At 31.6% G+C, this 25,799-nt stretch overlaps 1 protein-coding gene across 1 annotated transcript in view; it reads right to left on the reverse strand.

The window, feature by feature from the left end:
• Nucleotides 1-25,799, reverse strand: part of LOC142350622 (uncharacterized) — a 36,060-nt gene that overhangs the window by 7,733 nt on the left and 2,528 nt on the right. The window contains exons 3-4 of the mRNA XM_075402524.1: nucleotides 22,492-22,667; nucleotides 15,103-15,233 (exon numbers count right to left, since the gene is read on the reverse strand). Coding sequence (XP_075258639.1) covers nucleotides 15,103-15,233; nucleotides 22,492-22,667 — 307 coding nt within the window. The remainder of the gene's footprint in view (nucleotides 1-15,102; nucleotides 15,234-22,491; nucleotides 22,668-25,799) is intronic.

Here is a 25,799-nt window from a genome sequence, read left to right on the forward strand (position 1 = left end):
GAAATTTATACATATTATTTTTTGTGATCATATTTATATCACATTTATTAAACCCAGTATAAAATTTATTAGACTCGGGTTCTATCCAGTCTCTATCATCTTTACAAACTATAACTATATTTTTAGCTTGGTCTTGGTTTTGGTCTTGGTCTTTGTTTTGGTCTTGGTTTTGGTCTTGGTTTTGGTTTTGGTTTTTGTCTTCGTTTTGGTCTTGTTTTTGGTCTTCGTTTTGGTTTTGGTTTTGGTCTAAGAATAACTTTAAGTATTGTCTAATAAAATATGTTTTACCCGTTCCAGTTCCACCATAAACAATAGTATGTAATGGTGACTTTTCATATTCAAATCTAACTAGACTTCTATTCATAAATCCACCAAAGCTTTCTTCTGGTTTTGTATATTTACATGGTCTTGAATCATATATTATATAACAAATTCCAATTATAATAATAAAAATAAAAACTGCACTACCTGTTTCCATTTTTATATAATAAATACAGATTTGATTTAGATTTAGACTTAGACTTAGACTTGGACTTATAATTAGACTTAGATTTAATAAATTTATTATATAAAAATGTTCATCCTAACTTTTGAGGAATTCAATAATAAATTTAATATTGATAATAATGCTATGAGTGATAGCAGAATAAAAGATATAGCTAAAGATATAAGTCTAACACCAATTGAGATTGTAATGAGAGATCAAACTCCACATAGTATCGGGGATCTTAACTTCATCATTATTGTAAATCTACATCCTACTGATGGTACACATTGAGTTTTAGTTATAAGAAGAGATGGTGACCCTGTATATTACTTTGATAGTTTTGGTGTAGATACTCCACCTTTTTTATTTTTAGAACAATATGTTGATCTAGGCTCTAATGAGAGAATACAACAATATGATGAATCTTATTATGGAGCTTATTGTTTATATATGATCTATCTTATTGATAGAGGATTTAGAATTAAAAGTGCTTTGAATATTCTAGTTAATCAATGTAAATAACCAGGAATGTATAATGAGTGTTCTTGTTTGAATTGTAGTAGAGGTGATGTTAACGATCTACGAAGTAGCTTTGCTAATAATGAAAATGTTAATGATAATGATAATGATAATGATGATGTTAATGATAATGTTAATGATAATGATAATGTTAATGATAATGATAATGTTAACGATAAGGATAACGTCATTGATAATGATAATGATAATGATAATGATAATGATAATGATAATGATAATGATAGAGATAATTTTACATATCAGGGAACCTGCTTCGCAGATCTATTTGATGAAAAATATCAAAGGAGTAAATCTAATAGGAATAGCAATAGTAATAGCATTAGTAATAGCATTAGTAATAGTCCTACTAATAATATCTCTATAAACACAAATGATGATCTATATTCATGGCTAAATGATGATGATATAATTACTGAAGCCGCATTCCCAGATAATTTTAGAAGTGTAATATCTGGTCCTAGTGAATGTGGTAAGACATTCTTATTGAAAAAACTAATTTTAGCTAGTATATACTTCGATGAGCTATACATCATTGGACCTACTGGTGATCAGTACCATGTTATAGAAAGAATAAACCCAAACGCAGATGTTAAATTTATTAAAGATATAAAAGATTTACCATCTCCTGATAAACTACCCAAAGACTTAAAGAAACTAATGATATTCGATGATGTTAGAGCCAAAGAACCAGTTATTAATGAATACTTTTGTAGAGGTAGACACAATAACTGTAATATGATATATCTTAATCAAAACCTGTTCTCTCTGGATAGGCAGAGTGTTAGAGGGAACTGTATTCTATTTATTTTATTTGAACAGAGAGGTAAAGTCCTTATATCTATATATCAAGATTTCTTTAAAAATGTTGAACTTAGTTATAATGATTTTGCTAATATATGCAATAAGGTATGGAAAGAGCCTTATATTTATATTGTCATTGATATAACTAAAAATAAAAATATTAATAGTAAACTAAGAATTAATTGGGATAGGAGAGTTTTGTAGTTTAGTTTAAGTTAAGTCAAAGATTAAGATTAAGATAAAGATAAAGATAAAGATAAAGATAAAGACTAAACTAGATGTAAAGTAAAACTTAATACATCACCATTAAAGTCTATAGGTCTTCAATGCTCATCTTTAATATGAAATTCTATATATTCTATTCTATCTTTAGTTACATTTTGATACAAGATATTAGTTGGTATAATATTTATCAAGTAACCTGGTGGTTCAGTTAGATTAAAAGTATATAGTATGTCTGTATCTTTACCATTATCTTTAGCTCCAGATATCACATTATAATGAATGTTAATAGTACTAAAACCCATAATATCAATAATTTTCTGAGATTTATATCTACCTTTTTTATAAATTATTTTTCTAAATCCTAGTAATGAGGCTATTGAGTTTTCTATATCAAAGCTGATTGCTCCTTGTTTTATTTCCATTAAACATTTCATCGTATTCTTATCAGGTTCTGTTAAAACATTGCCATCAGTTTCTTCTTTTTTTAATTCTGCTATGTCAGTTAACTCATATGCTCCCGGTGTAATAGTTGAATATAGCAACGGGATTCCTTTATAATTATAATTAATTATAGATGTAATGTTTGGGCTTGAGGTAGAGATAGGGTTAAGGTTAGGGTCAGAGCTAGGAGCCCGAGGTAAAGCTTCATCATCTTCTATAACAGTACTAGCATATAAGAATTGATTATTTCTCCTATTCACATTAAACACCGAATTATAAACAGATAATCTAATTAAACCTAATTTTGTTGTATTAAGCATAGGTTCACTAAAGTTAAACTTTTCTGCTGGTTTTATCATTTTAAAGTTAAGTGTATGCTCTTCTTTAGTTTTAGTTAAAGCTTTGTGTATATTTTGTAGTTCATATAGAATCAAGTTGTCTGTCATTTTTTATCTAATAAAAATGGAATTTAATTTGGATGCAACTTATGGTTACAATAATGATATACATAAAAGTAAGACTATAAAATATAAACCAAATAACCTGGCAACAATGAATACGGTTAATACTAACATTAATATCATACTCAATAGAGAAGAGAATCACTTAAATTTGCGTGATTCATATCTAGAGATAGAGTTTGTTGTATCAAATGATGCTGGTGGTGTATTTGCTAATGATGCTAATATCAGATTAGTTAATTATGGTATGATGGCATTGTTTAGTTCAAATAAGCTTGAAACTAGTGGTGGTAGCACTATTGAATATATAGATCATTGTCATCCTAATCTATTGATGTATAAGTTATTAACTAGTACTTGTGATGAATATGAGAGTGGTTTTGTTAGAAATCAGGGCAATAGAGATAGTCAACTTAAAGGTGACCATATTGCTGCAGAACGAGGTCATATGTATATGATGATTAAGATGAGTGATCTATTTGGTTTCATAAATGATTTAGAAAAGGTTATATATGGTTTAGGATTTAAACTAATATTAAAAAGAAATAATAATGATAGAGCTCTATATAGAGTTAATGCTAATCCTGGTGCAGTTGCCAATGATGGTAATATAGAAATTAGAGATATATCATGGTGTGTGCCTAGTATTGATCCCAGTAATGATAAGATAATTATTGTGCAAAAGGGTTTAAGTAAAAAGAATAATGTAGACTTTGGCTATTGTGAAAGAAAGACATTTTATAAGAATGTACCCAATGCTACTAACTTCTTGTTTGATCTTGGTATGGAAAGTGGTATAGAAAGACCGCAATATATAATAGTTGGTTTTGAAAATATTAATGTTAATGAACAAACTCATGATGCAAGTACATTTGATGTAATGAATGTTACTGAATGTTATTGTAAGATTGGTAGTGAGTTTTATCCCGAGGATAGAATGAATATTAATTATGGAACAAACAATTATAATGAGGCTTTTAAAGAGATGGTTAGCTTCAATAAAGATTATAATGGGCTACCACATAATATAAAATCATATATAAATCATAGAACATTCAAAAGTAATTATAGAATATATGTATTCGATACTAGATATCAAAGGGATCATATAGGTCCACAACCAACACAACTAAATTTTAAATTTAGTGCTGCAGTTGCAGATGTTATATGTCATGCATTCGTATTAACTAGAAAGGTTGTTAGTGTGAATAGTGATGGTAATAAGATGGTTGATATTATATCATAATTAAAATTTAAGTCTTAATTATAATTATAATTTAAGTCTTAATTATAATTATAATTTTAGATATAACTCTAGCGATAATTATAATTTTAGATATAACTCTAGCGATAATTATAATTTTAGATATAACTCTACCGATAAATATAATTATATTATAATATAGTTATTGTTATAATTATATACTTTTACTCATATTTATATATACATAACCATATACTTATACTTATATTTATAGCTAGTCAGCTCTAATTGTTACTCTTGTTAAAATCTAACTATTTCTTATTAGTATTAACAAAACCTTTAGCATAAATAATGTCTAATTTCTTTTTATTCTCTAGAGTTAAACCTCCAGCTTCAAGCTTAACCTTGGGCTTGGGCCTAACCTTAGGCTTAGGCTTAATAACAACAAAGGGATTATACTTTTTAACTTCCTTTTTTTTATATATAGAAATGAGTCTTTTAAAAAAGTTCAAAACTAATTCATATTGTGTTGGAGATAGACATTATAGTGGTACTGTTAATATAAGAGGAGCTATTACTTCAAAAGGAACTAAGATGTTGAAACGTAATTGTGTTTTATGTAGAAGGAATAAATCAGTGACAGTATCTGATGCAACAATAGAAGCAAAAGGACTTAAAGATTTCTTTAAAAGTGTTGGTAGGACTACAGTTAACTTTGGAAAGAAAGTAGCTAATAATCCAGTAAGAGCATTTGAAATAGCAAGTAAAATAGGAAGTGCAGCTGCATCTAGAAACCCTAAAGCAGCTCTAGCGGCTACACCTGATTTAATTAAATTTGCAACTACTGGTGAAGGTATAAAGGTAGTACAAAAAGGTAGAGGGTTATATTTAAGTACAAAGAAAAGACAATTATTTGATTATGATTATGTTTATGATTATGATTATGATTATAGCTGTGATTATGATTATTTTATGAATATGATTAAATTATGATTATGATTATAACTAAGATTATGATTATAAATTTATCGATCTGCGAATCAGGTTCCCTGATTGGTGTAACCGCTTTGTGGATAAATATTAATACTATTATTATTATTACTAAAAACATTGTTATTACTAAGCACTAATATCTTTAATCTAAAAAAATACTCAGCTTGTTTTTCTTATTCTTCTTATAATCCTCATATAACTTAACAAATTCATTATACTCATCATTATATATTTTATTATCATTCATTGACTTAGTATATAGTTTATTAAACTTATCACTAAACTGTTTACTAAAAATATACATTTTTGAATACTTTATAATTTTCTTTCTAATTTTAGTATTAATTGTTTTTGATAATGAACCACAAACAGTTGCTGTAGCAAAAGCTGTTGGTATAGAATAAGATAATCCTATACCTGTTAATGAAACTGATGTTGTTGTTTCAGTTGTTGCTATTGATGATAATACTATTTCTGTTATCTCAGCTATGTTAATATAATTCTTATATCTACTTAACTTCTTATTATAGTTATTAGTTTCAGTTTCATAATAATTTCTAATATCTTTTATAATGTTAATATTGTTGTTAAATTTATTATTAGCTTGAATCTTTTCGTTTATAAATCGTTCTGATACTGATGACAAATCTGGATATAGTAATCTCTCACTCGGTGCTGTTGGATTGGTCATGGACTCCGTCATAGCTTTGCATATTTTCATTAGTAAAAATTCTTTCTATTTCTTTCATTATATCTTCTTGATTAAAACTATAATGCATCTCAAGTCTGTCTTTCTCTTTATTATCAAGTAACTTACTTTGTAAAAGTATAGCAATTATATATTGTACTATAACACCTCTAAGAGATTTATTGTATTCTTTCATTTCTGTCAGACCGTTAGTAAACATTTCATCTAAGTGTATGTTAGTTATATTCTGATTAAACTTATTATTATCAAACTCTTGCTTTAATTGATTATATTTAGAGATAGTATCTGCAGCAACTTTATTACAAAACTTAACAGTATTTCTGACTTCATTTGTTGATTCAATAAACTCATTAATTAGTTGTTCATTAACTTGTGTTTCATTTAGTTGTAATGTTTTAGTTGTAACTTTATCAAAGTCACCCTTTCTTAGTTCAGTTATGTTTCCACTTAAAATGTCTATTTTGTTAGAAGAGGATAATAAGCTATTGTCACAATACTCTTTATTAACAACATCTTTTTCATCTATCAGAGGATGTACAGTTGCAATTTTATAGGTATCCCTTCATATCAATATTATCATTATCTTCTAGGAATAACCCACGAGCCTTACTTAGTGTTAAGTTGTTTGTTGATGTTGATGTTGATTTATGTTTAGCTTGATTGAATCTATTTCTTGTCATTTTTTATTTTAAGAAATATATTTAATGATTCTAAAACTTTATTATTAGATTCAAAATCAAACTCAGATTTTAATAGTTCCTGTTCATAATATTTACCTTCTATTATCTCATCATTAATATCTTCTATTTTATGTTATGGTGGATGTGTTTTAAGAACTTCATTGACTTTAAACAATTCTCTATTCCAATTAGAAGTGTAACCTTTAGAGAATATATTACGTTTATCTACATTTCTAACATAATCACCAACGTTAAGTTTAGGTTTAATATTCTTAAAACTAAAAGTGTATTTAACTTTATCAGGATTATTAGAAGCGTCAACTGCTGTCATATTAATTGTTGAGTGAATGTTATTGTTATTTGTTACAACAGCATCATTTAATATATTTACCCAATTACCATCGCCATTGATGAACATTGGTTTATTTATTATGTGTAATAATGTTCTACTAAATCTCTCTATGAATACAGCCTTTAAATCACTATAAGTAGAATATAGCTCTATCTGCGAAGCAGTTTCACTGATCCCTAAAGCGGCTTTGCCGGTTCCATATTCTCTAAGTAAAGATTTAAATGTTTTATTGTAAAACTCACTACCTCTATCTACCCATAACTTTTCTGGTTTTTGTCCTTCTGATAGGATAGTTTTAAAACCATTAGTTATAGATAAACCAGATTTATTCTTTAATGGAATAGCCCATGCATATTTTGTGAATATATCTATAACTGTTAATATGAACTTACAATTATTATTGTATTTACTTAGAGATGACTTATCAATTAAATCAGCTGACCATGTTTCATCTTTATATAATGGTATTATTCTTTGTCTTTTACACTTTGTTATTTGAGGACTGAATACTTCTTTAGCTAGTTGTTGTTGTTGTTGTTGTTGTTGTTGTTTTTCCATCATTATTCATTTACCATAGTTAAAAACAAAATTATCTAATTGTTCTTGATTAATAATATTCATAGATAATAGTTGCTTTGATATATCTAGCATTTCATCATATAATCCATCATGACCAGCTTTTGTTTCTAGTATTAATAGTTCTAATCTTTCTACTAAACTATTTGGGTTGCTATTTAATCCTCTACCATATACATCATCTTTTGCCCCCATTATACGTTTTATTGTTCTATATCTAGCACTTTTCTTAACCCCTTTTCCTAAATCATATCTAATATCCTTTAAAAACCTTTTAACTTTGTTTTCATCTTCCTCGATTTCACTATGTTTTATATTAGGGTTAGTAAGAAAGTTTATAAATTCATCTGACAACTCATATATATTATCCTTAACTATAAATGAATTTTCTTGGTAAATTAGTTTAACACCGTTCATTTCAAATTCACCAATATCTAAATTTCCGAACTTTAAATTTAATTGGGGATTAGGTTGAACTGACATCAAATTAATAATTTGAGCCGTGTCTTTATCTACTAACATTCCTGGTTTATCTCGAGTTTCCTCTACAGCTTTGCCATTGGACTTCATCAAAGCTTCATTAAACTGGGAACCAACTTGCTCGATCTGCGAAGCAGTTTCATCAATCATCTTAGTTTGTTTATCTAACTCTTGATTTTGCCAATCTATTGCTCTTAATGTTTGTTCACTTAATGCTAGATTCTGTTCATTGTTTGCGTTTAGTGTTTTAGTTAAAGGATCAAATAGCTCTTTTATATCACCATATTATTCTTGTTGTTTTAATTTATCTTCTAATCTATTTCTTTTGTTTTGTTTTTCTAGATTGTTTAATTCTATAAGTTTATCTAGTTTAGTCATTTTATATATATTGAAAAATTATAATAAGAGGAAAAAATGGATAATAGAAACAGCTTCTCTCTTAATCTAAAAAGATGTTTAGCTTGTAAAAGACGTTGTAATACTATAGATGAGTTTCTTGATCATATTAAGGAACCAAATCATGATGATTTAATAATTTCAACATATTCTAAATATGTAGATGGGGCTAAGAAGATAATAAAATTTCTAGAATATAATAAAAATATAATAGCTTGAGCTACACTACATAAGAATACAATCATGGGAGACACTATGGAAAAATATATGGCTCAGATAATGATTTATAATATACTAACTACCAACCATATGGATGTAATGAATGAATTAGGTCTATAATTATTTGTTATAAAAATTAGCAAAGTTCGTTATATAATATAATAGCAACTTCAATTAACTTTCTATCATCATTAATGGTTAGTTCTAGAATATTATTGTCAAAGTAGGTCTTTGTCTCCATCTAATGATCTGCGAAGCAGTTTGGTAAACCGCAAACTTTGTTCGTTCCCTGATGCTTGGTGGATCATTTTTATTAAATCTCTTTTGAATAGATATAGATTCTCATCATGAGGATAGCTTTTAATATTATTTACATAAAACCTCTTATCATCAAATATATTTAAACTAATCTTACTTGTTTTTGTTTTTGTCATGTTATCGCCAACTTTTTGTATTCTACATTCATCTACTGTTCTCTGTGTAATATTCATTAATGCATCATAATAATCTATGTGCCTAGCATTATTATGCTGCTTTAATCCTTTTTCTTTAGTGTTTTTAGGATAATTTTTGAAGCTATATGTTTTGGGGGACAATGCTATAAATTCCTCAATAATCCTACTTCCCAGCTCGTGCTTAAACTTACCGGGGACTTTATTGTTAGTTTTTATAGGTACTTCTAAATTAGATAAGACCACATGCTCACCACTAACGTTACCTTCACTATAACTTAATACGAAACTGTCCGGATCCATATAGTGAAGTGTTAGATCTTTGAGGGATGGTTGTAGAATATTATAGAATACATCATACATGTGTAATTTACTTAATTCTAAGATAGTAACACCTACATATACTGGAGAATCATCTTCTATTTTTTTTCTTTATATATTCTATTTGGCTATAATCTCTATATCTAGTTATATTCTTAAATGTTGGTTTACTTACACTTTTCATTATCTTTTCTTCATCATGCAAGAACTTGCTTTGAAAGAAGTGTAGAGGATTCATGCACATTCTTCCATATAATGAGTTATTCATTATTTTCCTTACATCCTTTTCTGCTTCAGTTTTAGCTGTTGCTCTTTTATTTGTATTGTTTTGTATATAATCTCTACATATATAATCTATGTATATAATGTACTATATAATTTGTTTAAATTTAATTACTCTATGTATTTTTGTTACTTTTACTCCCATCTTAACATAGAACTTTAACATCCTATAATGAACCATATATTCTGTTTTGTTGTTTTGGTCTAAGATTAATTTCTCTGATCGGTGTAACCGCTTCGCGGATCTGGCCTTGCCTCCATCTCTTTCTCTGTAACCTAATTCATTATCAATTATCTTTCACTTATTAGGCATTAGTGCTAACTGTTCTGTTCTCTCTTTACATTCATTAGTATAATCAATATCACAAACTATATAGTAACCATGATCACTATCACTGGAGTATTCAATATACGCTGAAGCGTGGTTTCCCATACATCTAGATTAGTAATAGTAATAAACTCAAAATCCTTTTAAGGTAACTTTTGCATCATTGCATAACCATATAGGTTGTTTGCATCAATGTACCATATGGACTTACCATCACTGTTATCTATATATCTATCACCCATTATTCCACATATACCACCTCTCTTTGCTCCAACAAAATCATCTAGCATTTGTTTATCTTGTAATGTATCTAATGTTACACCGCTTGACATTAACCAACAATCAAAACTATAACCTGGGAGACTTACATAGTGTAGGGGATTGAGCTTGAATTCTTTCATGCTTAGTTTAATATATTCATTCATGCAATAGTCTAATATTTCCACATCATTCTGTAAATACTCTATAGTTAGATCTTTTCCAGTTTTATGACTGTTTTCATTCTTAAAGTTATCTACTTCTTCTTGTGTTGGTAATTTAATATGTAGTGAGGATTTGAAGTCTTCTATTTTTAGATTACCTATAACATTATTATAGGAGTCTAAACCAAAGTATTCATATGGATATAATGTTTTAGTTTTACACCCATATATCTTTGCCATTTGATCTAGAGGCATAGCTAGGAAGTTATAACTATCTAAGAATTTAAGACAACCAATGCTAAACATCTTAGATTTACCAGCAGCTAGTGGTATGTTATCTACTTTTCTTTTATCATTATTCTGTTTAAAGAGTTCACTGTATAGTAGGTTGAAGTCATAGCCAGAGCCATTATGGAATATTACTGGAATGAAGTTTTGTTGTTTGTATCTTAGATCACATATTTTACATGCTTGTCCTCTATATTTACCAGTTTCAGTACAATGATCTCTTACTTTATTAATACATGTTTTGCTGCAGATATGACAAGTGTTATTAGTTTCATGATATAATTTATCTTCTTCTGTGAATATCATCTTTTCATTATGTTTGAAATTATTCTCAGTTTCTATTTCTAACAGATCTCTAGCAAATCTTTGGATGTAGCCTAGACCGAAGTAGTGTTTGAAGTTACCTTGCCAGGTGTAACCCACAGCTATTGGAATATGTTCAGCTATTACATATTTACAGTCATTAGTTGTGACATCGGTGAAACCGCTTCGCGGATCAACAATGCAACATTCTATATCGGCAGTTATAATATTTTTTATATTCTGACGTTTGTGTTCATTTATAAAAAGTAATATGTTTTTTCTTAGGACAAACAATCTCTGGTTTGAATGAGGTGCTGCATTCGTGTTTATCATATTTCATTTGTGAGTTAAACCAATAGGTACACCTATCACAATAATAATATTTAATGTTGTTTTTAGTTGGTCGTTCTAACAAGGTTTCTATATTTTTAATTAGAGCACAGTGTTCTATTTGACCATTACTCCAAACTAGTATTCTTACATCTTTTCTATCTTTATTAAAATCATCCACTTGTTTAAACAATTCTATTTTAACATTACCACAAGGTGTGTATACCCAAATATTAATATCATACAATTTCTGTATTCTTATTATATAAGCAAAATCATCTTGATGTTGTTGTCTTGGTTCAATTAGTTTATCTATATATTTACTTTCTCGAGTTGCATGGTGTGGTGTGGGATGTAACCAAGCAGTTATAGTTAGTTGTAAGCAATTGTATTTATAACTACGTATATTTAATATCGATTTAGAGTTTTTGAGATCAGGAGGTAAATCTATATAACTACCAATAGATGCTTAGTTGGTTCAATGTTTAACTGAATACTTCTTATTCCAAGAAACTCAAAATCATAACCATAACCTTCATATATTTCGTTTTCGAAATCTAGCCACCGATTGAAGTCACCATATTCATATATTGCATTAATATTAATATAATCAGTATTGAAAAATACTTTAGTAGTTTTAACTTCTTTTTTGGTTCTCTTCTTATAATCACATTCAGCCGTGATCTTATATTTAAAAATCTTAACATTACGAAATTGGTAACAGTTTTTAATTTCTTCTAAAGAGTAATTAGTTGCTTCATCTATATCTTCAATGTAATTCCCACCTTTATCAGTAATATAAAATTCTCTCATGTTCTGACTTGAGTTTATATCGAATTCTTCTGTGTTTTCTAGATACATGCGATTGTGACTATATGAATGAGTAGTTAGAGCTACTTTACTTCTATATTCTTCATGACATTCTTTACATTCATACTTAATTCTGGTGTAGATATCCTCTTCAGTTTTAGTTTTAGGTTTGGTGGCTGGTTTAGTTTTAATAATATAATCATCTTCATCCAAACTATAACCCTCTCCGAGATTTTCTCTTCTTCAGACTCAAACATTTTCTCCAATAGTTCCTTATGTTTGAGATCGTATGATTGATGCCTGTATAAAGCCTTCTTTGATTCAAAGGATAGATTACAGACATCGCAGAATTTTATGACACTAGTATTAGTTGATTGAGACATGATGTATTTTTTAGGGAAATAATCAAAAAATAATTTTTCGAAAAATGAAATTGAAATGCGATAAGTGTATAAATAAACCTTGGAAAGAATGCTGTAATAATTGTAAAGAATTAGAATATTCTTGTTATGTATGTAAAAATATGGTTAAGGTTAAAGATTATATAGAACATTTGGGATATCATTATTTTGATCCTGATCAATATCTATCGTGTAGTATGTGTAATGTTTATAAACATATATCATTATATAGATTTAGAAATAGGAAATGTAGACTATGTATTTATCTTCATAGATATAGATATGGTCACACTAGAAATCATTTCAGAGAGCATGTTTATAAGTATAATATTCAAGAAGACATAGAAAAACACTAATCACTGTGTTTCCACCGATCTCAGTGTTTTTGACTGTGCTATTATTGTTCGCTTTCTTTCATATTTAGCAACCGCTTATAGTATAAGAAGTCAAAAAGCTTGGTTTAACATCGCATTACACTGCTTAGCAGATCGAATGAAAAGAGCATGTCATGCTAAAATGGCCGCCGCCATTGACAAAGAAAGCCACCACCACTAACAGAATGAAAACAAGTGAAAATTTCGAATAAAAGATACCCTCAAAAATTAGCTAGCAAAGTGAGTATTTATTAAAATCTTTACTTAATTTTTAGTAGATTATACAAATCATTCAATTTAATAGAAGGATTTAATTATTATTTTACTTTAGAACATGTAATTACTTGGGACATGATAACTAATTTTAGATTAAAAATCATGTCAGAATATTCTAGAAAAAAGAATGTTCTAGAATAATTCTCCACATGGGGACCTTTATTCTCCACGGCATTTTTTGGCTATTGATCATGAGTTTCACTTCACTACAAAAACTAGCGAAAAATTTTAAACAATTTTCGTCATTTGATGAGACTTTAACAACTGGAGCTTTATCATCCACTTCTTTATCTGAAGAGAATTTAAACGAGTTGACTAATTTAACAACTCAAATGATTACATTTTGTAAGGAGAACAAATGCAAACCCGAAAACACCGCCAAACATGAAAGTGAGACTGAAAAGCGAACTAAAACAGAACTCTTCCAGTTGTTCCTCTCCAAGTTCAAGAAGGACCTACTAAGTTACGAGCATCAGGAGACACTGGACAAGTTTGAAGTGAATGTGCCGGAATATTTATCTTTCCACAATAAACTCAGGAGTTCATTCAATTTTGGTGAATTAGAGTCTTATCTCACCACAGTCAATAAAATGGAGGGAAAGCTGAATCGTTTATATCTACTGACAATTTCTGACAGAGGAAACATATGGGGGAAAGTGAAACAAGACCATCAAGAAAACAATAAGGATATTCCTTGGAAACAACTGCTGAACGATAAAGGATATTCTTACTCTACCATCCAGAGTTATATCAACTTCTCTCAGGCGTGTGAAAGCTATCCAAGAATCCTAAGTCTCAACAGACTACTACTCAGAATGGAAAAAGTTCCTAACAATGTTTTTGGCAGAAGTTCAGAAGGATAGCCAGCTACAATCTAGGTGCATGACAGAACTACAATTTTCATAAATGATAAATGAGTGATTGTTTATTCAGAAAAATATTTAATATTTTATATTGATATCGATATCCCTACAAATGATACATTAATATTGTTCAGTCAGCTTAATATTAGACATTAGACTTCGGTCAGCCTAATAATTAAAATTAAAAGTGTTCAAGCATTCAGTAGTTGCACCCTCCCCCACAGTTGCCATTAAGAAAGGTCGAGCAGTACTGCCGTAGCGTGGTAAAGGCGAGTCAACCTTTTAACAAGACCTCCCAAGACTCGGCTCAAAAATGTAACCAGGTACATGGAATCACTCAGTTAAACATCATAGATCAATCGTCTCCTGGTTAAAGTCAAAATTTTAAAGAAACTTGTTTCTTATTATCCAGTTCTAAGCAATTTTGAGTTATTTTCAATCTATCCGATTCTATTGAAAAAAACTTTGTGGGATGATTAACCTGATTTATTTCAGTATAGTTTGGCATATTAGATATGAAATTAGGCCTAAATCTAGCTTTGAGAACTTTTGGATATTAGTGTATGAATTGCATAAATTATACTAGCTATGTACATTTTTGTACACAAAATTGTGCGTGTAGTATGTATTTATAGTGGTGAATATAGTAGTGGATAAAACAAGGGATTCAACAAACAGTAAAATTTGGCCCCATTCGACATGCGCGATTAGCGTTAGGAGAAAGGGACAAATTTTACTGGTGGTTGAATCCCTTGTTTTATCCACTACTCTGGGTGGGGGGGGGGGTTTATAGATATTGAGTTGTTTATAGATATAGCAAGCTGAATAGAAACATTTCTGAAAAAAGAACTACACATAATTGTTGATCTTCAAGAAATCCAGCTGTTCAGTTGCTCTAGCCGAGCAACTTGAGGAAAGATATTAGCTAAATAGCCAGATAAACCTGGTTTAGCAGGTAATTGTTGACATTTGGTTCGCTTTCTAACAGACAATTTTCAAATCTTAATCTATTTTCCTCGACGTCAACCCCCCCCCCCCCCCCCCCGTCCGACCCGAATGATCTAAAATTTTGACTTTCGCACACTTACTGATATGTAGTTGAGTGGTTTATCTTCATCTTCGTAGTCGGTGAGTTTAAACAAGTATTCGTCGGGGTTCATTCCTTTGTTGTGTAGTCCAAAAATCAAATACTTATCAATTTGGTTGTCGCAACACGAATCTAAATCACCAGCAAAATTAAATAAAACATCCACGTTAATTTCACCTATGCTCTACCGTCAACTTCCAAATATATTTAAAAAGTTGATCACAGTCGTTTTCAAATAGTCCAAAAGGGCGCAATATCAATTTTTGCTCCTTTCAACTCATTTCAAGTCATCTCAACTCCTTTCAAGTCGTGTACAATACATTTCCTCGGGTTAAGGATATTCTGGGAAATGATGGCTCCTAGCTTCTACCGGGAAAAATTTGTAGTTAACAGGGCTGAAAAAATGTTTTTCTTTTTCAACGAAGTTTTAGTGGTGAATTCGATGAATGCCTCAAGTTTTTGAAAGAATTTCGTAGAATTTGTGCAAGATTAGCGGATTCTTGTTGCAAATTTCTTTTCATCTCAGTGAGAGAAAATCTTACAAAAAATTCCCCTCATTAAGTCTTTTGGCAAATACCTTGACAAGACAAACGTCGGTCATTCTTGCAAGACTCTTGTTAGATAACCGTCTATCTTCCAAGATTCTAGCAGCGTAACCGTCTTTTTTAAGGAAAAAAACAATGAGTGATAGCTAAAATTTATTTTTTGTTTAGGAAAGTTGACGTCAGAGCATCAACATATGACATCTAGGTATCACCTTGCAGCGTGTCTAATGTGAAGAGCTGCAAAAACAAGGAAATCACTGAAATTCTGGGATATTTGAGACTAGCTCACCTGTTATATATGCACGGCTCTTAATCCACAAATCATTTGAGAAATGAGTGCAGGTCAAGTAGAGTGTTTTAAATCAAATTGACTGCTGCATAAATTCCAATATTCTGCAGAAACTTTTTAATAAACAACCAATATAAATTGAAAGATTGTCAACAAACATTGCTTCAAAAGAACTTTGAACTTTTGGAGCACTGACTCCACTAACTACGTTATGACCGATTCATCCAAAAGGCTCAATGATGAAAAACAGTTATCTCGCAAAACTCTTGCAAAAATCTTGCATGGCTACCATTATTTTGGAAGATCTTGCAAGACAACCATTATTGAAAAATCTGGAGAAAAGCTGGATATAATCATCCACAAGCTGCGAAGGGATATTTCAGTCAACCAATAATATTGGTTCCGCCAATTACACAATTTATGTACAACCATTCGTTAAAAGAAGTTTAATACATATTAAGAAAGAGTTTCAGTTTAAAAAGAAGTATTGAAGCAGAAAATTCTCGTTAAAACTGAGTTTCTGTTCCTGTTGTATTAAAGACTTCCTTTGCATCCGGCGCACTCAGCCATTTCAAGCACCATGGAGGGCTTCTATTGGCTGAACTTGGCATTTCAAAAAGATAATGGATCGGATTCATGGCTAGCCTCGTAGGGATGGTGTCATCGGCAACTTTCATTATCACAAGGTAAGTAACAAGTACTGTTAATTAATTAAAACAAAAAAAAATAAATTTTCAGGATATTAAATGTTTGATGACGTTGGTGGGACTCGAACCTCATTCTGTGGATGTCAGAATTTTAACCGTTATTAGTGCATTGCACTAAGTTTTGTTCTGTTTTTGGAGGTGTTTGGCATCATAGTTTCATTGTTCTCAGTTTGGAATTGTCTGAAAAGTTGAGACGGATGAAATTGGCTCATCCTGAGTCTCGAACCCACGCTGGCATTGTTAATATTGAGTTAGCTGTCCGCGCTAAGTTCCATGTTTGATGGCCCATATTTTCAATACTTTTTCGATCGCAATACGAATTAACTTCCAACCAATTAAAGCAGATAGGTAGTATAAAACAAATGATCTTAATTCGTATAATATAATAGTCGTCAGTCTGAGGAGAACAAATGCAAAAATTTTCTGTTCGAAAAGAAAGGACTGAAAAAGTTAAAATGAATTTTGTTTTAATTTCATAAAGGAAAGTGAATAAAAAAAATCAAAACTGACGAAAAATAAGAAGTGCTTGATTAAAAGTGCTACGCTGACCTAACCATAAAGCCACTGAAACCAAACCGCGCGCAGCACAAAGCTAGATGATGAAGTGTTTCTCTTGTTTAATTTAATTCAGTGGAGTATGAAATAGATGGTAAAAAGACTTAAATAAAGATTTCGAAAGGAAACGAAGCTTGCTTAAATTGATAATTGCCGTAATTAGCTTTTGTTTTGGTGTTTTTGGTGATCTGTTCAGCCCCGAATTTACTAAGCGAGCGGCTGGCTGAATAGAATGAAAAGAATGAAGTTGATTAAGATTAAGTTGTGTCTGGCCCCGAATTGACTAAGCGAGCGGCTGGCCATACACTCATATTATTTCTGATCGGATAAAAGGACGCCTATGTGCAAAATAAAAAGTAAGAGAAGGAAATAAAAGGAAGGTGACACTTCTCGGCTTCGAACTCTTATCGGTTCGATTTGTTAGTTACGTGTATACGTAATTCTCCGCTGCGCCAATCGGCTTGGCTTCAACAATTATACTAAATCATTTTGAGTTGGCTGTAGGTAGTAAACGCATTGACTGATATATGAAAAAAAGAAAAACAAAATCGCATAGTGATAAATAAACAAAGTTGGAGTCGAACCGTAGCTGTAGGTACAGAGATCTTCGTGTTCGTTGCTCCTCACAACTGCGCTGCTGGTTAATAATTTGTCTTATTTCGTTTAATAGTCATTAAAATCGTGTGATGTTTTTCGCTGAGATTTCAATATAAAGTTGCACTTCCTTGTTTTCCCGTGTTTGTCTTCGTCTTCCTATTTATTCAATTCCTAAGTTTTCCACTGATGTCAGTCCGGCTGCCGATTTTTCTTGGAAAACAATTTAAGGCCTTGAAGTTGGGGATGCACTGGGGCTCGATCCTCATTCTGTCATTCATCAGTGTTATGAGCTGCTACCTACGCCGGATGGCTAGTGTGCACCAGTTTGTCATTTCTTTTTTTCTTTTTGTTTAGTATTGAAGGTGATCGAGAGTACTTTTGCAATTATTAAGCGGGCACTGCCTTTTTTTGTGAATTAGTTCCACTACAGACTGTGTGTTTTGTTTAATTGCCCGACTAATATACCCGTTTGCTAGTTTAATCTGAACTTCTCTAATTGTTTGCATGTTTGCGTCTTCATGAGTTTTTGGACCTTGTAAAATATAGGTTTTTGTAGGCAGATCCTCAAGGCTCTATTCTGGACATATTGTATTTTATTAATGAGTGCTTGGGATTGGTCAATCCAACAGGCATTTGAGTACAAAAAAAGAGGCCGGATCCAAGATTTGTATACCAATAAAAGACTCTCTTCGTTGATGTTTAGATTGCTAAGTCTCCACAGTTGAAATAACCTGCTGTTTGCTCTCTTTATTAGGCTTTGGCAGTGATCGTTCCATCTGAGATGAGTAGTGAGAGTAATACCCAGAAACTTTAGCGTTTGTGTTTTTCCGACGGGTACGCCTTTTATTTTTAAATTGAGCTCAGACTTTTTCTTAGATGGGTTTTTAAAAATCATGTACTGAGTTTTGTTAGGATTTATTTTAATTTTCAAGTGGTCACACCAGTCTATAAGGCTATTTAGTGATGATTGCAGATTGTTTTGAATTAGTTGTGTTGAGCGAGATCTGTAGTACAGGGCAAAATCGTCAGCGAACTGTGAAATCTGTGCTTTCATTTTTGGCAATCGGCTAACGTATATAAGGAAGAGAATGGGAGCAATTACGCTGCCTTGGGGCACACCGGCTGTCGGGCAGAAACTGGCGCTAACACTAGTATTTATCTTTATGTAAACGTTCCTTTGTGACAAGAATGAATTTATCCACTTAATGATTGGGATCTTTAGCTCAATTGAATTCAATTTGTGGATCAACCCTAGACGCCATACGGCATCAAATGCTTTTTCAACATCCAAGCAAACTAAACCAACCATTTCAGACCATTGGAAAGCTTCACTAACGTGCTGAGTGAGTTTGATAAGATTGTCTGTGGTACAGCGATGTTTCCTGTAAGCGCTCTGAGTTTCGCCAAATACATTTAGACTTTCGCAATGTTCTAAGACAATGTTTTTCACAACAGTTTCGCAAACTTTGGCTAGGCAATTTGTAAGACTAATAGGTCGATAGTTTTCAGCCTTTGATCTGTCTTTATCTTGCTTTGGTATCATTGTTATCTGTGATTCTTTCCAATTTACGAGTTGTTAATTGAACTAGAAATGAGGAGGCAGGCTAGGGCTTTTATACTCCGTGGTAACTCACAGAGCACTTTGTAGCTGATTTTATCTGGTCCTGGGCATGACTTTCTCGATACTCTCAATATTTCATCGAATTCTTTTGTTTTAATCACAATACAAAGTTGCTCGGTGTCGACGTTTGTACTTAGAAATGCTTTGGTTTCTTTTTCGATTTTCTCGTGGTGTTCGGCAATTTCTGTTGGTACTGTTGTGTGGTCTTTCATTGTGTCTTTTAGGAGTTGCTTGAAAAGCTCGCTTTTCTCATGATCTGTGACTGCCTTCGACTCTTTATATGTTAAATCGGGATAGTCGCAAGTTTTTCGTTTTGACTCGTGGTCATTAGTTAGTTCTTTTATTGCTCTCCAAAAACCTTTGCTGCCCTTGTCTTTTGCGCGTGCCAAAATTTCAGCTCTTTTTTGTTCTTCTGATTGCCTGATTGATCGTTTGATTTCTTTCTGCAGATAATTTATCTCGGTTTTTAGAGACCTAAATTCATCGTTAACTGCACCTTTGAGTTCTCTTCGCTTTTTCTTTTTCAGTTTTATCAATTTTTGTGTCTCAATATTGTAAGGAAGCTTGTTTTTGTTGACATAGGAGTCTTCCAACGATTTGTGTATTATTTCAACCAGATTGCTGCTAAACTTATTTAGTTCATCCTTTCCCGGATACTGCGCAGGCCAAAGGTCCGATGATCTATGCGATTTTCTAGCGTTTTCCCTGAATTGTCTGAAGTCAATTTCCGATTTCAATTCAAATTTTTTGCTTATATTGAGGTTAAACGTTGTGATTGTGGTTCTATGGTCACTTCCCAGATCCTCTGAGACTTCGAAATTACTAAAACTCCTAAAAACTGTACTATCGCAAAAGTGTAAATCGAGCATGTTTTTACTTTTTCCGTCGAACGACTGATATGTGTGGTGACCGTTGTTTAGCAGTTTAAAATGACCGTTGTCTATTAGATTCAGGAGTTTCTCACCGTTTTCAGAATCATAGGAGCAGTTTAATTCTTGGTGGGGAGAGTTGAAGTCACCACAAACAAAAACATTTGTCATGCTTTCTGAGAATACTTTTTCTAGTGAGAGTGGTTTTGCAGGTGAATTGTAAACAGATATTATCCAAAAGTCTCCAAAATACGGTAGCGTGATGCATAATTTTAGTATTTCCAGTGTTTTTCCGCTGCAATCGTTCTCTTTTTCAGCTGGTTCTGTTTGGTTTATGACGATGTTGTTCTTTATTAAAATAAGAGAGCCATGATGACTGTTGGTATAAGTTTCTGTTGCAACAACATAATTACGAAGAGGGTTGGTTTTCTGCCATTTGTTCACTTCATTCACGCAAATTATGTCTATGTCATTTTCGGCTAAGAATAAAATGAGATCGTTTATTTTGTTGTTTAGACCTCGACAGTTCCATTGCAAAATTTTGAGTTTATCCATTTTGGTTAAAGTTTTGGCTGTTTGATATGTTGTTAGGCGGCATTGAATTAACAGGGATTGCATTTGCACTCTTAATGCTCTCATGTATTTTTTGACCATCAATTTTTTCATTGAAGATGCGTGAGGCGCTGTTAGAGACAATGTTTATTATATCACTATATGACATGGTATTTAGAACTGTTCGTATTTTGCTCAAGACTTCGGCTACAAGAACAGCTATTTTTTCAGTTTGTGGCGGCATTTCAACGTTGGTTTGCGGTTTCAAGTTTTTCGCTGCAGTAGAGTATTTATTCTCATTTATCTTTCTTGAAGCCTCAGCTAGCTTCTGCTGATAGGCCGGACAACCGCGATAAACTGTCGCATGAGCACCGCCACAGTTAGAACACTTAGAGTTTTTTGTTCTTAACAAATATTGGTTCCGCTGTTTCTCAATGCATAGCCAGGTGTAAATATTGAAACAAGCGTTTTAAGGACACCAAAATCTACACGAAAGTTGATTGAGCACAAATTTATAATTGACCATAAAAAAATTTATTCTACTCCTAAAATGCTTTTGAAACTACTAGCTAGTCATTGGTGTCTCCTTGAAGCTTACATTAACCCAAAAAGAATGTTACATAATTTTCGGAGCCGAAAGTAGCATACAACCGCGTTTTATCCATTTTCCCAGAAAGGAAGGAACGTTTTTCAAAAACATTTAATGTACCATTTTGTTGTTGATGATGATTAGAACAAAATGGCGCTCAGCATAATAAGAAACACTTTTTTTACAAAACTGAATTAACTTGATGTAAATAATTTTGTCTCATCGGCCCGTGTCTCTTTGTCAAGTAAAGCATCGATATGGTGACTTATATTCTCCAAATAAAGATTATTATCTTACAAGGCTATTGCTTGTCTTTTAAGAAAACTGTGTTCTTCATACGACAGTTGTCTGGTACCAATCTCGCAAGAGTCTAAGAAGTGACCATACATTGTTTAACATTTCTCTCACAGCTGCATAAACTTAAATTCCCACAAAACTTTATTATCATTTATGTCAATTATTTGATTTTAGAGGCAATTACAACTAGCTTTGAAGACGCATTGGTGCCGCTTCAGCAAAATCACCGACAAATGGATAAATTTAATTTACCAAAAACATGCTCAGATGTTTATTTGTGGAATATGGCGACAAAATGTGTAACCATTGGGATACTAAAAACCTATTACTATAATTCCGAAAGTTTAATCTGGCCTGTCAAAGCAGCTGTGCGGATGCCATTAAGCTAGAAGCAATAAACCAGAGAGCATCACCAAACCCGGTCAATGCCCTCACATTTTCGATTTGAGTGAATTGCCGGAACTTATCCAAAATACTACTACCTGCGCCTGTGACCACAACCCAAGTTAAGCACTCTCAAATCTATCCTGAGCAGCAAAAGTCTTCCCAAGTAATAGAATACACACATTTTACCGGGTTATGTTTGTAATAGAAGTTGATAATTTAGAATAGGACAAGAAAAATACATTTTATTGTATTTTATTAGCACTGACCTATTGAACAAAACAGACGGATATTGAGAAATAGAACTATGTCCCCCATTAAATGAGGGAAAATGGAACTATTATTTGCGCTACGAAAACAGAAAAAATGATTAAAAATATCTTACATGGTCTGCTGTAATCGATCATGTTGATTTCTTGCCATCTGGGTCGAATGAGAGTTGAGAACCACATTCTGCATGCCATCGGATCGTAAGAGGGCAGCGAACTTATTTCTTGTGCAGTTTTATTTTCACCGTCGAACGGATTCTGCGAATGGTATGCATCGAGACAGTAGTAGTCACTGAAAAAAAAACAGAACTCAAAACTATCATTTAATGATTGTTGAACAGAAAAAACAGTCCCAGAAAAAACAGTCTTGGACAAAACATTCCCGAACAGGAATATATTCCCAGATAATCAATTCCCAGACCAAAATAGTCCCGAGCAAAACAGTCCCGAATATGAAAATAATCCTAGACAAAACAGGCCCAGACAAAATAGTCCCTGGCCAAAAATTTCGGAATAGGAAAATATTCCCAAACAAAACAGTCCCCAGACAAATTATTTCCAAAAAAGCAGACAAAATAGTCTTATCTACACATATTAAAATAAATATGCACACCAATTAACAAAGAAACCCCCTAAGTTGTTCACATTATTGCATTTCAGTGAACAGATATTAAGCTAATTGCATGTTTTCGGCCACATCTTAAATCTTATGATCAAATTAAAACAATGCCTTAAGAAATTTATCTCATAAATTAAGTTTAGTATTTCTAGATATTTTTACAATGATTTCGATTTTTAATCGGGATTATTTTGTGATAATTTTTCTTGTGGTGTTACAAACGAAAGCGTTTACACTCAAAGGCCAAATGCGCTCAATTGATCATGAGCAAAAATGCGTCAGGATTGATAGTTTTTTTTTCATTTGATTTTGTTGTCTTATAAGTACAAAACATCAAAATTACCGATTGCCAGGGTTCATTCGCTCAATTTGAAGATTATATACAGCCGCTGAAGTCGTAGCAACGAACACCCCAATTTACCTCCAGCTGCTTTGATAATGTATTCGACAATGGAAAAAACGGCAACGGTGTTATAGCCATCGAAAACATATCAATTCCGAGGTGCAACAGATTTGTTAAATAGTTTCGGGGAGTGCAAAAACAAACGTTCCGTTTTGTTATCAACTCATGTTGGGGTTCAATAGATAACCAAAATACACCATAGTTTAATTGTTTATATTGGTTTTCTGAGTAACTCTTCATATAGAAAAAGAGGAAAAGAGACGAGTATGCAGACACAGAAAGGAACGGTATTTGATATTTGAATTCATTTACCAGATATAATTGTAAATAAAAAAGTCAATCACCCGGAGGGAATAATCCTATGAGTAGTTCAACTCCTTAAAGGTGTCCAAGAGAACAATTCTTAGAGAAAACTAAAAGAAATTGAGGATAGAAGTGGGCGCAAGATAGCTCGATTAATTATCTGTTATTGAAAACTTAATTAGTTTTATAATTAGTTAAAATAGAACTTAAATCTAAGCTTGACGTTGATTTGAAATTTATCGGAATTAGGTCAATCAACTTTGCAAAATTTAGAGCTTTATCAAGTTATTCTTTGTGTTGACAACTTTGTTATGTATGTCCCATAGCGCGGTACTTGAAGTAGTTTGATCATTTCTACTCTAGTTTTCATTTTGTACAAACTAACGCGCTTATTGACGATGTTACATGGTGATGTAATTATTATTTTTTTTCAAAATTTTTCAAAAAAAGAAGGTTCCGAGTGACAAAAAGCAGAATGTTCCGTGTTATAAAGTTTTCAGTTGACTCTGAACTTTTTTTTGAAAACAAACTACACGATAACTTTTTTTCCGCAAGATATTATTTTTTTGTTCTGTTTTTTGCAGAAATTCCGTACATTACTATTGCATACTCGATTATGTTTTTTGCATGAAAAATAAGAAAAAAAGCAGTTGTTTTGTTACTGAACACATATCTTGATTCTACTCAAATTCCAAGTTAAATATGAAATACTTTCCTTGGATTTCAATTCATGATCAACAACATCTAAAAATTTGAAACAGATTTTATGCTGAAAAACCAAATCAGAAAAAAAATTAAGGAGATTGATGTACACAAAGGCAAATACAATGAGTTTCTCAATATTTTAAGCGAGGTCAATTGGCGAGAACCAGTTTCTTGCTGCACTAAAATATGATCAAATTCTCAATTACTTTCATTTCGATGTGAACGGGTTTCTGTTTCATCGGCAAAGTGAATAATATTAATATTCACAACATACCCCATAAGGTCTTTGATATGTTTAAAAGAAAATGGACAAAGCACTGATCGTTGGGGATCAACAAAGTCATATATTTTTTAAAATTTAGATGCAACAGAGTTGATTTCAATATATAATTGTCTGTTATCAAGATAGTTCTCAATTAAAGTTACAATCTTTCAACAAAAACCGCACAATTCAAACTTTTAAAGCCGTTTGCATAACTTATTGTCTCAGCGGCTCTCTTCAAGACCAAAAAACAAGATTGTGCTTTTTATATAGGATTTTTCGGATTTCTTCAATGAAATTCAGAAGAGAATGAGCACATAATATGTTTAATCTAAAATCAAACTGTTCTACGCAAAAAAAAATTTTGTTCAGAAACAATAGCTTTCGACGACAAATGGCTGCTTCAGAAACCTTGTTTAAGGAACCCAAAAGACCTATGAGACTATAATTATTGACATAATTTTTGTTGCCCGATTTTAGGAGTGGTTTAATTCGAACAATTTTAAATTGAACTGGATAAGATCCTTAGCAGTAGCATTGACAAAAATTTCAACTCAGGCGGCTCCAAGTACAGGCAAACACATATTCAGGACTCCAATGCTTATGCCATCGTGAGCAACTGAATTTGAATTTTTTAATTCTAATAAATATTTTTGTGATTTCCTGCTGATTAGTTTTTGGGGAAACAAAACTAGTGTTTGTTGATTTCTTTAAATCCATAAACCTTCTGGACGGTTTTGCATCAAAATTGCTGAAAAACTATTAAATATATCCAACGATGTATCTAATTTGAATTTGTTTCAGGAATGTGCAAAAATTTTAAATGGTTGTAAAGTTATTAAAAAAATTGACAATAACATAATTAAAAATCTATAATGATACAAAAAAACTACTTGCAAAATGTGGCTCACGTTTTATATCGCACAGTAGGATTCTAATGCAAAAGTGGTTAAATTTGCTAAAGCAGTTTTTGATTTGCATCCCTAAATTGCAAAATATATTCGCCTAAATGAGGACAATGGTTTTTGTCGGCGTTATTCGATTCGATAAATTTAAAAGAAGCAGGAAAGATCCGATTTGAGATCCAATTTTAAAAGAAGCCAATTAAACAACTAATCTAACCATGCTCGTT

This window comes from Convolutriloba macropyga, chromosome 12 (genome assembly GCF_964194025.1).
Source record: "Convolutriloba macropyga chromosome 12, txConMacr16.3, whole genome shotgun sequence".
NCBI lineage: Eukaryota > Metazoa > Xenacoelomorpha > Acoela > Convolutidae > Convolutriloba > Convolutriloba macropyga.